At 35.5% G+C, this 12,282-nt stretch overlaps 1 protein-coding gene across 2 annotated transcripts in view; it reads right to left on the bottom strand.

Annotated features, from left to right (window-relative positions):
- POF1B (POF1B actin binding protein) overlaps nt 1-12,282 on the bottom strand; it is a 98,837-nt gene that overhangs the window by 56,431 nt on the left and 30,124 nt on the right. For both annotated transcript variants that reach the window (XM_002720251.5, XM_008272992.3), the window contains exons 5-6: nt 8,572-8,673; nt 2,996-3,178 (exon numbers count right to left, since the gene is read on the bottom strand). In XM_002720251.5, coding sequence (XP_002720297.1) covers nt 2,996-3,178; nt 8,572-8,673 — 285 coding nt within the window. The remainder of the gene's footprint in view (nt 1-2,995; nt 3,179-8,571; nt 8,674-12,282) is intronic.

Raw genomic sequence — 12,282 nt, 5'->3', positions numbered from 1 at the left:
TAATTGAATTAAAATCCTAAGTTGGGGCCGATGCTATGGTGCAGTAGGTTAATCCTCCGCCAGTGGCGCCAGCATCCCATATAGGTGCTGGTTCTACTGCCACATGCTCCTCTTCCAACACAGCTCTCTGCTAAGGCCTGGGAAAGCAGAAGATGGCCCAACTGCTTGGGCCCCTGCACCTAAGTGGGAGACTCGGAAGAAGCTCCTAGTTCCTGGTTTCTCTATCAAAGAGATTTATGTACTTCCATATGTACAGCAACAGTATTCATAATATCCAAGAAATGAAAACAGCCTAAGTGTTCATCCACTAATGAATGGATAAATAAAAAGAACATACACACAAGGGAATATTACTCCTTCTTAAATGATGAAATCTTATCATTTACAACAATTTGTATGAAACTGGAGGTCACTATGTTAAGTGAAATAAGCCAAGTCCAGAGAGACAAGTGTCACACAGTCTCAGTCATATGTGGATTCTATAGAACAGTGATCTTACAGAAGTTAAAAGTGTAATGGTGACTATCAGAACATAGGGAGGGAAGGGAATAGGGAGCAATGGGGAAAGGTTGGCTAATGGGTATGAAGTCACAGTTAGAATGTTATAAAAGTTCAGGAGTGCTGGTGCACAGTACGGTTAATATGGACAATGTTAATGTACTGTATATTTTTCTCTTTAAATTATACAAAATTTTAAACTGTTTTCACCATAAATAAATATTAAATATTTGCAGACATAAATATATTTACCCTGACTGGACAATAAGTAATGTACACATGTTTGAAAACATCACATATAATACACACAATTTGTAAGTTTCCATTAAACTTATTAGTAAAAAAGTAAAATAGCCTAAAGTATGTCTACTTTATAATTCTTTACATTTTATATACTTATTTTTTTATTTTTAAAAAATATGTATTTATTTATTTATTTGAAAGGCAGTGCCACAGAGAGGTAAAGGGAAGGGGGGGGGGTCTTCCATCTGCTGGTTCACTCCCCAAATGGCCAGGACGACTGGGGCTGTGCCAATCTGAAGCCAGGAGCCAGGAGATTCTTCTGGGTCTCACATGAAGGTGCAGTGGCCCAAGGACCCGGGCCATCTTTCACTGCTTTCCCAGGCCATAGCAGAGAGCTGATCGAAAGTGGAGCAGCCAGGACTAGAACCGGTGTCCATATGTGATGCCAGCACCACAGGCAGCAGCTTTACCCACTATGCCACAGCGCCAGCCCCGGTACTTATTTATTTAAGAGGGAGGGAAGAGCAGGGAAAGAAAGAGCGAGAAAGAGAAAGAGAGACAGAGCGAGAGCGAGAGTGAGAGTGAGAGCGAGAGAAACTACCTCCGTGACAGTCCTCAGTTTCCTTATCTGAATAAGCACAACAATAACACTTTTGTAATAGGATCATTGTAAGAAGAAAACTAATCTATATGCTAGCCTATCTTACAAAAAGCTGCTACAGTTTACCTTCTAAAACATACCCAGCAGTATTTTCCTACTTCATAACCTTCATTCACTTTGTTGTCTGCTAAAGAAAGCCCAGAACCAACCTCAAGACCTGGTCTTAACAATTCACATTAATACTATACTCTAGTATTCCTTATCACATGTCTTCCATGACATACAAATCAAGTCTTGAAACTTCAAATGTATTTTTCCAAGTCTATGATTTTGTTTACATGAGTCCCTCTTCCTATGATATCACCTCCAAGCAACACCAGAATACCACATATGGAAATTCCCCATTTTTCAAATACAGGTCAATTTCCACCTCCTCAGGAAAACCTCACTTGATCTCCCAGCTGAAATTAATTTCTTGTCTCTTCTTTTCCCAAAGCATGTTTGTCAACCTTCTTTCATGACAGACATTTTGTTTTGTATTATGTTTTATGTGCTTGCTACATTTCCCCTATTAGAGGAAACTAATGGAAAGCAAAGTTAAGAATTAGATTGAACCATATGAAATTGTTGATATCTGAACAACTTCGAGTTATACAAATGACAATTTAAAATTATTTAATCTAATAAAAAGGCTTTTTTATGGTCATTACTAACCCAATACATAAGAAAATCAATACACTCTAGATTGTGTTTGTGAGTTGTTCTAGAAGCCATTATTTACATACAGACATTCAGAGAAAAGACCACCTTGTGCATTTTTTTAGGTTGGAAAAAATATTTGTAAATCACTTGTAGTTTTTTCTTTAACCAATATGGCCAAAGTGTATATTTCAAAGTTGCAGTCCTTAAAAATAATCTTCCATAACATTTAATGCAAGCCCATCAAATTCTTGTATAGTCAGAATCCTTCTTTATTTATTATTCTTTTCTTTTGTCTTTTAGTAAGAGATGCCCATGAGAGAGGTCGATTTGACATGAAAAAACAGAAATGGTGAATGATTACCCACTGTTCCAGTTATGACTGTTGGTTTTGTCAAGATACAAGAAAACCTGTTTTTCTTTAACACTTGTATAGCAGAGTTTACAAGATTCTGAAGACTTCATAACATAAATCAGTCACTGAGGATTATATCCCAGGAGATTTCTCCTTAGCAACTGTTTTAGTTTCTATTTTGTTGTAATATGTAATAAAATGCATACACATTCTGACTTGACTTAGTATGATATATTCTCAAAGAAGACATACAGGAAGTAATTACCAGCTTGTGACATGTGAACATTACAATCATCTTAGATAATATTATTTCCAATTCATTGTTCATTTAATGTCATAACTCTTAAAAGTATTTAATGTTGTGCAATTGCTGGGTCCATTTTAGAAGTGAGGATCAGCTAGTCATTCATTAAACAGATCATAACATACCACATAGATTTAATATTGTTTTATCTTTGAGCGGAAATGAAAAAGTTTGTTTTTAAAGTGCTATAACAAAACAATATTTTCATGAAAGTTAATGTGAGTACCTGTACAGTGGTATAAGAGAGATCCCAGAAAATCCTTTGAGTTGAGAAGGAATTGCTGATTGATCTTACCTGTTCATGTAATTGGCTTGATCCACTATGGCACAATTCATCTCCTGTGTTTGTAGAAATTGAATCACTTCCTGTGATAGTTTGTATTTGTTGGCCAGAATGGGACTGTTGGCATTGCGTAGAGTGGATGATCTGGGGCTGTTGTACAATGTGATGATGGCATTGAACTTGAGGATAATATTCCTAAAACACACACATATGTCAAAAATAGTCACTGAGAATAACAATTAATAATAAATAAAAAACTGAAACTATTTTTAAAATTTAATGTGCTCTTTAATAGTAATTCAAAACCTAAAACTTACAGTTTTTATTAGTGATATATTATTTTTCAAATTAGTCCATTGGTAAAATTTGTATTAAATTCTCTTTTTATTTGATCAGGTGGCTAGGACTATCTAAACACTAACCTAGATCGGTTAGGGAATTTTATGTTCTGATTCAATTAATATTCTGGTTAATACTGAGACTATAATGAATATTAATATTAATTAATCTCTAATGATTCAACAGGTACTTAAGTATCTAACTACGTAATAACACTCTAATAGTGAACATAGAAGGATATAAAATAAAAGAAAATAATATAATGTAGTGATTTTCAGTGTCAGGAAGCATACTAAAGTCACAATGGGGGCAAATTTTTATGCTTATGAAAACTGAGCATGAATTTAAAAATAAAAGATTGAAAACCAATTACTAATTCTTCAAAGCCAGAAAATCCATACTGTAACTCTGATTCTACCACTTACTCTGTGATCTTGGGAAACTGTTTATGCAATCTTTATGTAAACCTCAATTTCCTCATTCGTAAAACTAGAGATAGTACATGTCTCATTGGATTGTTGTAATAAATGAATTAATGTCTGTAAATTGTATAGAATATGTACTAGAAACTTATAGGTGAGAAATAAACGTTTATTATTTCTACATCAACATTGTTGTCATCAAATTTATAATTACATATTCCACTAATTTTGCAGGGGAAAAAATCTTCCTGGGGTCCAGAAAAGATGAAATACTTATAATAGCATAGCTAGTTAGTGGCATAATTGGAACTGTAACTCATGATTCCTAGCTTAGAGTTCATTCGGGATACTGGATGACATTTACTGATCTCAAGATATCTGCAGTTTGCTTTTTTTAAACTAAAGCTTTGTTATTTTCTTGTTTAATTTTCATGACTTGCTTTCTGGTGAGTATAGAACACATACTAAGAAAATACAGGTAGTTATTTTAGTTTTAGGATTTCAGGTATATTTGAATATGCTTTATTATTTTGGTATTACTCTACTTCACAAAGGGACATCAGGAAAACTGTTTTCGAAAGAATACTCTATTTTGAAACATAATTTTACATTCATGCAATACAGTTAATTTTGAAAGTAGATGCTTGCTGTATTTACTTTTGATTGTGGAAAGTTGGAAAATACAGTAAAGTATTTCATATTTAAAATTTTTACATGAAGTAATTTTTAATCTATTTTAAGTGAAAAAAGCAACAGTGTATAAGAATGAATAATATGCTCCCCTATGGTTTAACTTTAAAACGATGCACATACATATGAGTATACATTTACAAACATATACAACTGCTTTTACATGCACTGACCAAGAAACTTTAAGAGTGGTTGCCTCTGAGAAGACAAGACAGCCCAGATAAAGAAATCAGTTTTTCCATGTATCTTTTCATACTCTTTATATTATTTTTATAATTTTTATTTTGTTGAATACTCTGAATTTTTATTATGTATACAAATGACCATTTCATGTATGCAACAAGTAGATATACAGCTTGGTAGATATACAGCTAGTAAAGGTCATAGAAATAATTAATAGAATCATTTTCTCAAGACTTTTTTCAAGTCTCAAGATTTACAAGTATGCTAACAATAAGATCTTTACAGTTTAGGAAACTAAATGTAGGTTACCAGCAACTTTCTTACACACTTTGAGAGTGAATATGTTCTATTATGTTACAAAATCCCTTAATTTATTGGAATAGCATAAAATCACACTGACAATCTGAGCAGACCATCAGTCAATGGGGAGTTTATATACTACTAAAATAGGATCCCTCCTGAAGGAAAAAAAAAAAAAAAAAAAACAAAACAAAAAACAAACAAACAAACAAACCTGTGTTCCTCAAAAAACAAGTTAGGAAACACTTGGAAAGGGTACATTAACAGGGAGTAATAAAGGAAAAAAAAGTCCCTTCCTCCCTACCTACCTTACTTCCTTTCTTTCTTCCTTCTCTCCTCCCTCCCCTCCCTCTCCTCCCTCCCTTTCTTCCTTTCAGATTTCCACTGGTTCATTCCCCAAATGGCCGCAATAGCCAGAGCTGGACCAGGCTGAAGCCAGGAGCCAGGAGCTTCATCCAGGTCTCCTACATGGGTGCAGGGGCCCAAGCTCTTGAGCCATCCTCTGCTGCTTTTGCAGGCTCATTAGCAGGGAACTGGATCAGAAGTGGAGCAGCCAGGACTTGAACTGACGCCCATATGGGATGCCAGTGTGGCAGGCGGTGGCTTTACCTTCTATGCCAAAACATCAGCCCCAAGAGCCCCTTTCTTAATCATATTTCTTTCCAGTGTATCAGCTGACTCTTGACTAGAACACTGCCATTCCCATCTGTTGTACCTCACAGTTTCCCTGAGCCCATTTGGCCTCTGAACCATTCACTGATATCTTTGAAGTCTTGGAGGTTTTTAGTTTTTGATTCTTCAGAGTTTTTTTTTTTTAACTTTTATTTAATGAATATAAATTTCCAAAGTACAGAATATGGATTACAATGGCTTCCCCCCCATAACGTCCCTCCCACCCGCAACCCTCCCCTTATCCACTCCCTCTCCCCTTCCATTCACATCAAGATTCATTTTCGATTCTCTTTATATACAGAAGATCAGTTTAGCATACATTAAGTAAAGATTTCAACAGTTTGCTCCCACACAGAAACATAAAGTGAAAAATACTGTTTGAGTACTAGGTATAGCATTAAATCTCAATGTACAGCACACTAAGGACAAAGATCCTACATGAGGAGTAAGTGCACAGTGACTCCTGTTGTTGACTTAACAAATTGACACTCCTGTTTATGGCCTCAGTAATCACCCTAGGCTCTTGTCATGAGCTGCCAAGGCTATGGAAGCCCCCTGAGTTCACTGACTCTGATCATATTTAGACAAGGCCATGGTGAAAGTGGAAGTTCTCTCCTCCCTTCAGAGAAAGGTACCTCCTTCTTTGATGACCCGTTCTTTCCACTGGGATCTCACTTGTGGAGATCTTTCATTTAGGTTTTTTTTTTTTTCCCCCAGAGTGTCTTGGCTTTCCATGCCTGAAATACTCTCATGGGCATTTCAGCCGGCTCCGCATGCCTTACATGTAACAACTAAAGATATTGTTCTAAAGCAAGATACATAATTTTAACTATATTTTAAGCAAATCATAAGTTGAAGTTTCAAAGTATGAAAAATCAAACATTTTTGATTTTTCATACTTTTTGGTTTTGATAGAGAAAAAAGAAATGCACAGTGAAAATCATATGAGCTGGATAATTATCTTGCAATTGGTACTGCTTTACCACCCTTTCACTAAAAAAAAACCCTCTGCTAAGAACTGGTATTATTTGTTGCAGTCATATGTGCATAGTAAATAGGTTCATTCATACTCTGGTTTTATCCAGCTTATCCTCATAGTTTGTTCCATCTGTATGGTTCCTTTTACCTCAAAGAGCTTCCATGAAAGTTTTAAAAAATTCCAAGTGGTTTTAAGTCGTTAATAAGAAAAAGTTGGCATAAAGAAGTAAATATTATATTTAATAGTACAGAAGCTGCATATGATTTACAGTTTGTGACAAATATACTAATAATTTGGGAAGTGAACCAGAGGATGGAAGACATCTCTCTCTCTCTCTCTGTCTCTGTCTTTCTGTAACTCTGCCTTCAAATAAATAAATAAATCTTAAAAAAAATAATAGGGGAAGCTGGGAATGGGATATATAGGAATTTTGTACTACTTCATAATTTTTGTTTTGTAAATTGAAAACTATTATAAAATTGTTAAAAAAGCAGTAAGCGAAACAGTGATCTCTTAGAACTTTTCTTTAGTTGTTCCAGCCAAATAGCAAACTCTAGAGACCAATAATTAAAAAGGTCATTTACTTTCTTTGAAACAAGAAGCTGGAAGCAGCATGGAATGATGTGCCTCAAACATTTCTTACTGTCTAAAATACATCAGACTTTTGTTTTGGCAGTCTGGTTGGGTAAGGGACATATATTATAATTTAACAGCTTCAGGAAAGTGTTCCTTGAAGAGCAGAAATATTTGATGAAATGCTTCTATTTGGACTCAAATGTCCAGAAGTACTCTGTGGTTTCTTTGGAAGATTTGTGTAAAATACATATCATATCATACCTTTCAGAATATATCCAGCTTTCTAAGCACATAAAATTCTTAAATATATGGATGTATATGTCTTGGAGTTTATTGCATTTCAATTTTACGGGACATCAAATAAATAATGAGTTAGTACCTATCACTCTGGTAACAACTGTCCATAGTGCTCATAAAAATAAAACATGTTCTCATGCTAAGAAGTTTAAAAAGAAAAATCTAGTATTTTTTTAGTTAGTTTGATATACACATGAGAAAAGTGAATTTGTTATGAAAACTAATTCAATAATAACTGTCTGTTATGGGTTTAATTGTACTGTCTTCTCAAAGATACCTAACTCCAAGTAAATTAAAATGTGACCTTGTTTGGAAATAGTTTCTTATATAGTTAATCAAGGGATAATCATCAGGATGGTCCCTAATCTCATACAATGGTGTCCTTATAAAAATGGAAAATTTGAACACAAAAGTATGCATGCACAGAAAAAGATAATGTGAGAATATACTGGGAAGGTCCCACATGAATACAGAGGATTAATGATGTACCACAAACCAAGGAATGCCCGAGGCTACCAGATGCTAGAAGACAGGTGTGAAAATTCCTTCCCAGGTAGCTTCAGAGGGATCATGGTCCTAGTCACACAGTGAATTTCAGACTTCGGGCCTCCAGAACTGTGAGATAATACATTTTTCTTGTTTTAAGTCACCCAGTTTGTGGGTGGGCCAGGTAGAAGCCAGGAGCCTGGAATTCCATCTGGATCTCCCATATGCATGCAGGAACTCAAGCACTTGTTCCATCTTCCACTGCTTTCCTAGGCACACTAGCAGGGAACTGGCTGAGAGGTGGAATACCGGGGACTCAAACTGGCACCCGTATGGGATGCTGGTGTTGCAGGTGGTGGCTTCATCTGCTGTGCCACAACACCAGCCCCTCCACCACTAATTTACTAATTTTCTATGTGACCTCACATATCCTTGATTTCCCTTTTAGTAAAATGGGGACAATAATACATCACATGAGAAAATGGATATGAAAGTATAAAGGATGATGCGAAGTGCAGGCATAATGACACACTGTCAAAACACATGGTGGTCTTTTCTAACACTTCGTGATTTTAACTTCCTTAAAATATTCATGCATTAAGTTATACACTTACATAACAATTTTAAAAAGAAATATTACTTACCTGGTCTGTATTCAGCTTCTCTACTTTTCTTATTGTTTTTTCATAAATAACATTGTTTCCTGGGAAGAAATGGCCCCCTCTTAGGAATGGCGACAGTGGTTCCTACAAAGATGGGAAAGATTGTGTTTTGCTTTAAAAAGTATCTTTTCCTATGACTCTTAACTAAAGCAAATATCGTCTCTAACAGGCTGCGAGGTAATGGCAGAATGGAGGAAGACAGTAGCAATGACATATCAATAAAGTTCTGACTAATGTACGGAAATAGTAATAAATATAGTCCATTTTATCAAAAAGAACAATCTGAATTTCTCCCACTACATTTTATTAAATCTAACGAAATCTTTGGGGGAGATTGGAGTAGGACAGGAAAGCAATTTTTTTTTTTCTATTCCTCAGGCAAGTTATAATGAGTTTCCTCTGAGGTAGACAAGCAGGAGGTCAACCTCATTTAAATTGGCTTCACTGGCAGGTTTCTTTCTATGCGAAAGTATTGTTGAACAATTGCAAAATAAACATAATTTGAAACTACTAATCCATAAAGTAGGTATAACTATATTAAAGATTTTTTTTTCCTAGAACTCAATTTGGGTGCCCTTGAAGTGTACAGTTCTTACATGTGATTATAATCAAGGCTGAGACTCTCAGTACAACATATGTTTTGAATATTAAGAACAGAGTAGAGGCTTCAAGAGCCACTGTATCTCTGTACAATCAACTAAATTACTGTAGGATTAGCCAAGTGGTTAGAAGATGTCAGCCAATGAAATAAAGGCTGGTGACATGTCCAAGATCTGAATGAAGCCAAGGAAAGACTAATAAGAATCATATAAGAAGTCTAAAATAAATGTATAAGGTACTACATTATTTTTCTCTTGTTTTTCATTGAGTCTTATTTATATAGGGAGAGCTGGGATTTTTTTGTTGTTGCTTTGATACAAAACAAAGTTTGCACTCATTTATTTTATAAAATAGGGGAATGGTATAGAAGGAGGGATGGCCAAAAATATAAGCAGTTAATGTGTATAGAACTATTTCAAAATAAACAAAACGTGCTAGCATTTTTATCATCTGCTATAATAAGTATTCTTAGAACAACAGGCCCAAGACACTGGTTGTTGAGAAGGCAAGACACTTTGAATCAAAAGCTATATACTTCCTGTATTCAAGTTTGAATAAACGGTGATTTAACTAAATGGTTCATGGATATTTTAGTAAAATGTGTGACTAAATTTGACTAGTTGATGAACTATTAAATCTAAAGATGGATAAAATTAGAAATATTCTTTTAGACGCTATTTTGCATTTGTTTCGTAAAAGAGAATTTCTTTGGTAGTTTTTTGCAATCATGTAAGATTTAGGTGCTTGCTATGCACAACATACTTTGCTAAGAGCTATGAGGCATATAAACATGAATCAGACTTATATTATTACCAGGAGAATTTAATATTCATCAGTGGTCACCAAACTATGGCAGAAAATTTTTTACTGTTCTCAAGTGCAGAATAGTATTTAGATTTTTTTGAGAACTAGAAAGAAAAAAAAAAAAACAGGGACAGGTATTTCACCTAGCAAGTAAGATACCAGTTAAGACACCCATGTCCCACATTGTAGTGCCTGGGTTCCATTACTGGCTACAGCTTCTAATTCCAACTTCCTACTAATGCATCTCTTAAGATGATAATGCCTCAAGTAGTTGGGTCCCTATCCCCAATGTGGGAGACCTGGATTGAGTCCCTGGCTCTTCATATCAGCCTCAGCCCAGCCCTGGCAATGACAGTCATTTGGGGAAGTCAACCAATAGATGGGAGCGCTCTCTCTCTCTCTCCACCCACCAAAACAAACAAACAAAACAAATTAAAAATTTAAAAAAGGAGATCTAGGACCTATATGGGCTACAAAGCCTAAAATATGTACTATATGGGCCTTTACAGAAACATTTTGTCAATCACTGGTCTAGATAATATATGAATATAAACATCTATACTACAAGGTAGATTGTGATACATGTTCATAGAGCTACAGATAAAGAACATATAGGATAGAGGTAAAAGTAGGAAAAACTGAGTTTCATCTGGCAGTGCTCATGTAGGGTACTTGGTTCAAGTAGTGTTTTAAAGGTTGAGGTGGTCCTTGGATCTGAAGAGATGAAAGATGATTTTCCAAGTGAAAAATAACTTAAGTCACCAAGTTTGGAAAAGAGTAAGTTATATTTAGCAGACAGAACTTTGGTTCTACAAGCAGTGAGAAATCGTTAAGTACTTTTAATCAGGAATGTAAGATCAACAGAAGTCTAATTAATCAAGAAGATTAATTAGAGAACAGAAAGGGTTCAGAAAGGGTATAGGTGAGGAGACAAGTTAGAAGATTATCCTAATGATCATGATCAGTACTTTTTTTAAAAAACGGAGATACACAGATTCTATTATTATTATTATTATTATTATTATTATTTGAAGGAGTGTGCTCTTCTTTCCACTGGTTCACTCCCCAAATAGCCACAATGGCTAGGGCTGGGTCAGGTCAAAGCCAGGATCCAGGAACTCAGCTCAGTTCTCTCACACAAGTGACAGGGAATCAACTATTTCAGGCATCACCTTCTGACTCCCACATTCTGCATTAGCAAAAATCTAGAGTCAGGAGCCACAACCATGACTCAAATATGGGATATTGGCATCTTCACTGTCAGGCCAAACACCTACCGCTAGAACAGTACTTTTCAAAGATGACTCTGAGATTTCAAATCTGAGGTGTCTACTGTATGGCCATTGGTACCAGAAACAAAAACTTTGCAGTGGGTATTGTGGTACAGCAAATTAAGTTGTCACTTGCCACACTGACATCCCACAATGGAGTGCTAGTTTGAGCTCAACTGTTTTACTTCCAATCCAGCTCTATGCTAATGCAACTGGGAAAACAGCAAATGTTACAAATGACAGCCCAAGTTCTTGGGCCCTTGCCACCCATGTAGGAGACCAGGATAGAATTCTGGGCTTCTGGTTGGTATGGCCCAGCCTCAGTCATTGCAGCCATTTGGGGAGTAAATCAGCAGATCATTCTCTCACTCTGTCTCTCCCTCTCCCTGTCACTCTGCATTTCAAGTAAATAAATAAATAAATCTTAAAAATAAAAACATAGAAACATGTTGAGTTTTATGTACTTTCCTAGCAACAATCTAGGGCTGATTCATGCTTTAATTCCTCATAACACTTAGCAAAGTATATAGTGCACTGTAATTCCTTTAACATGTATCAAACGATCCTAAACAACTACCAAGCATTCTCTTTTACAAAAATTGTGCATTTGGGCACTCAGATAAAGACATCTAGCACACAGTTGAAAACACAAGTCTGTAACTAGGTGGGAAGTTCAATGCTGCAGATCCAGATTTCAGAACCACCTGCTTAGCAGTGCTAAGTAACATGCAATTGCTGAAAGTGAAGACCAAAGATAGATATTCAGACAAGTTTTTAAAAAACTAAGAATCAGAAAAGCAAAAATATCACAGACGTCAAGAGAAAAGAAATATTCAAAAACATAGGAAGTCAAAGGCATAGATGCTTCAGAGAAGTCAATAGGTGATAACTACAAAGTAAACTGGACTTGGACTACTAGAAATTCATTGAGTTTTATTAGTAAAATCTATGGAAACAAATCTAATGAAAAAGGTATGGAACCATACAATCTATATTACAGTTCTTCCTCCGTCACCTA

This window comes from Oryctolagus cuniculus, chromosome X, assembly GCF_964237555.1.
Source record: "Oryctolagus cuniculus chromosome X, mOryCun1.1, whole genome shotgun sequence".
Lineage (NCBI taxonomy): Eukaryota > Metazoa > Chordata > Mammalia > Lagomorpha > Leporidae > Oryctolagus > Oryctolagus cuniculus.
Note: the sequence above shows the minus strand (reverse complement) of the source record. Positions and strands in the feature narration are given on the sequence as shown.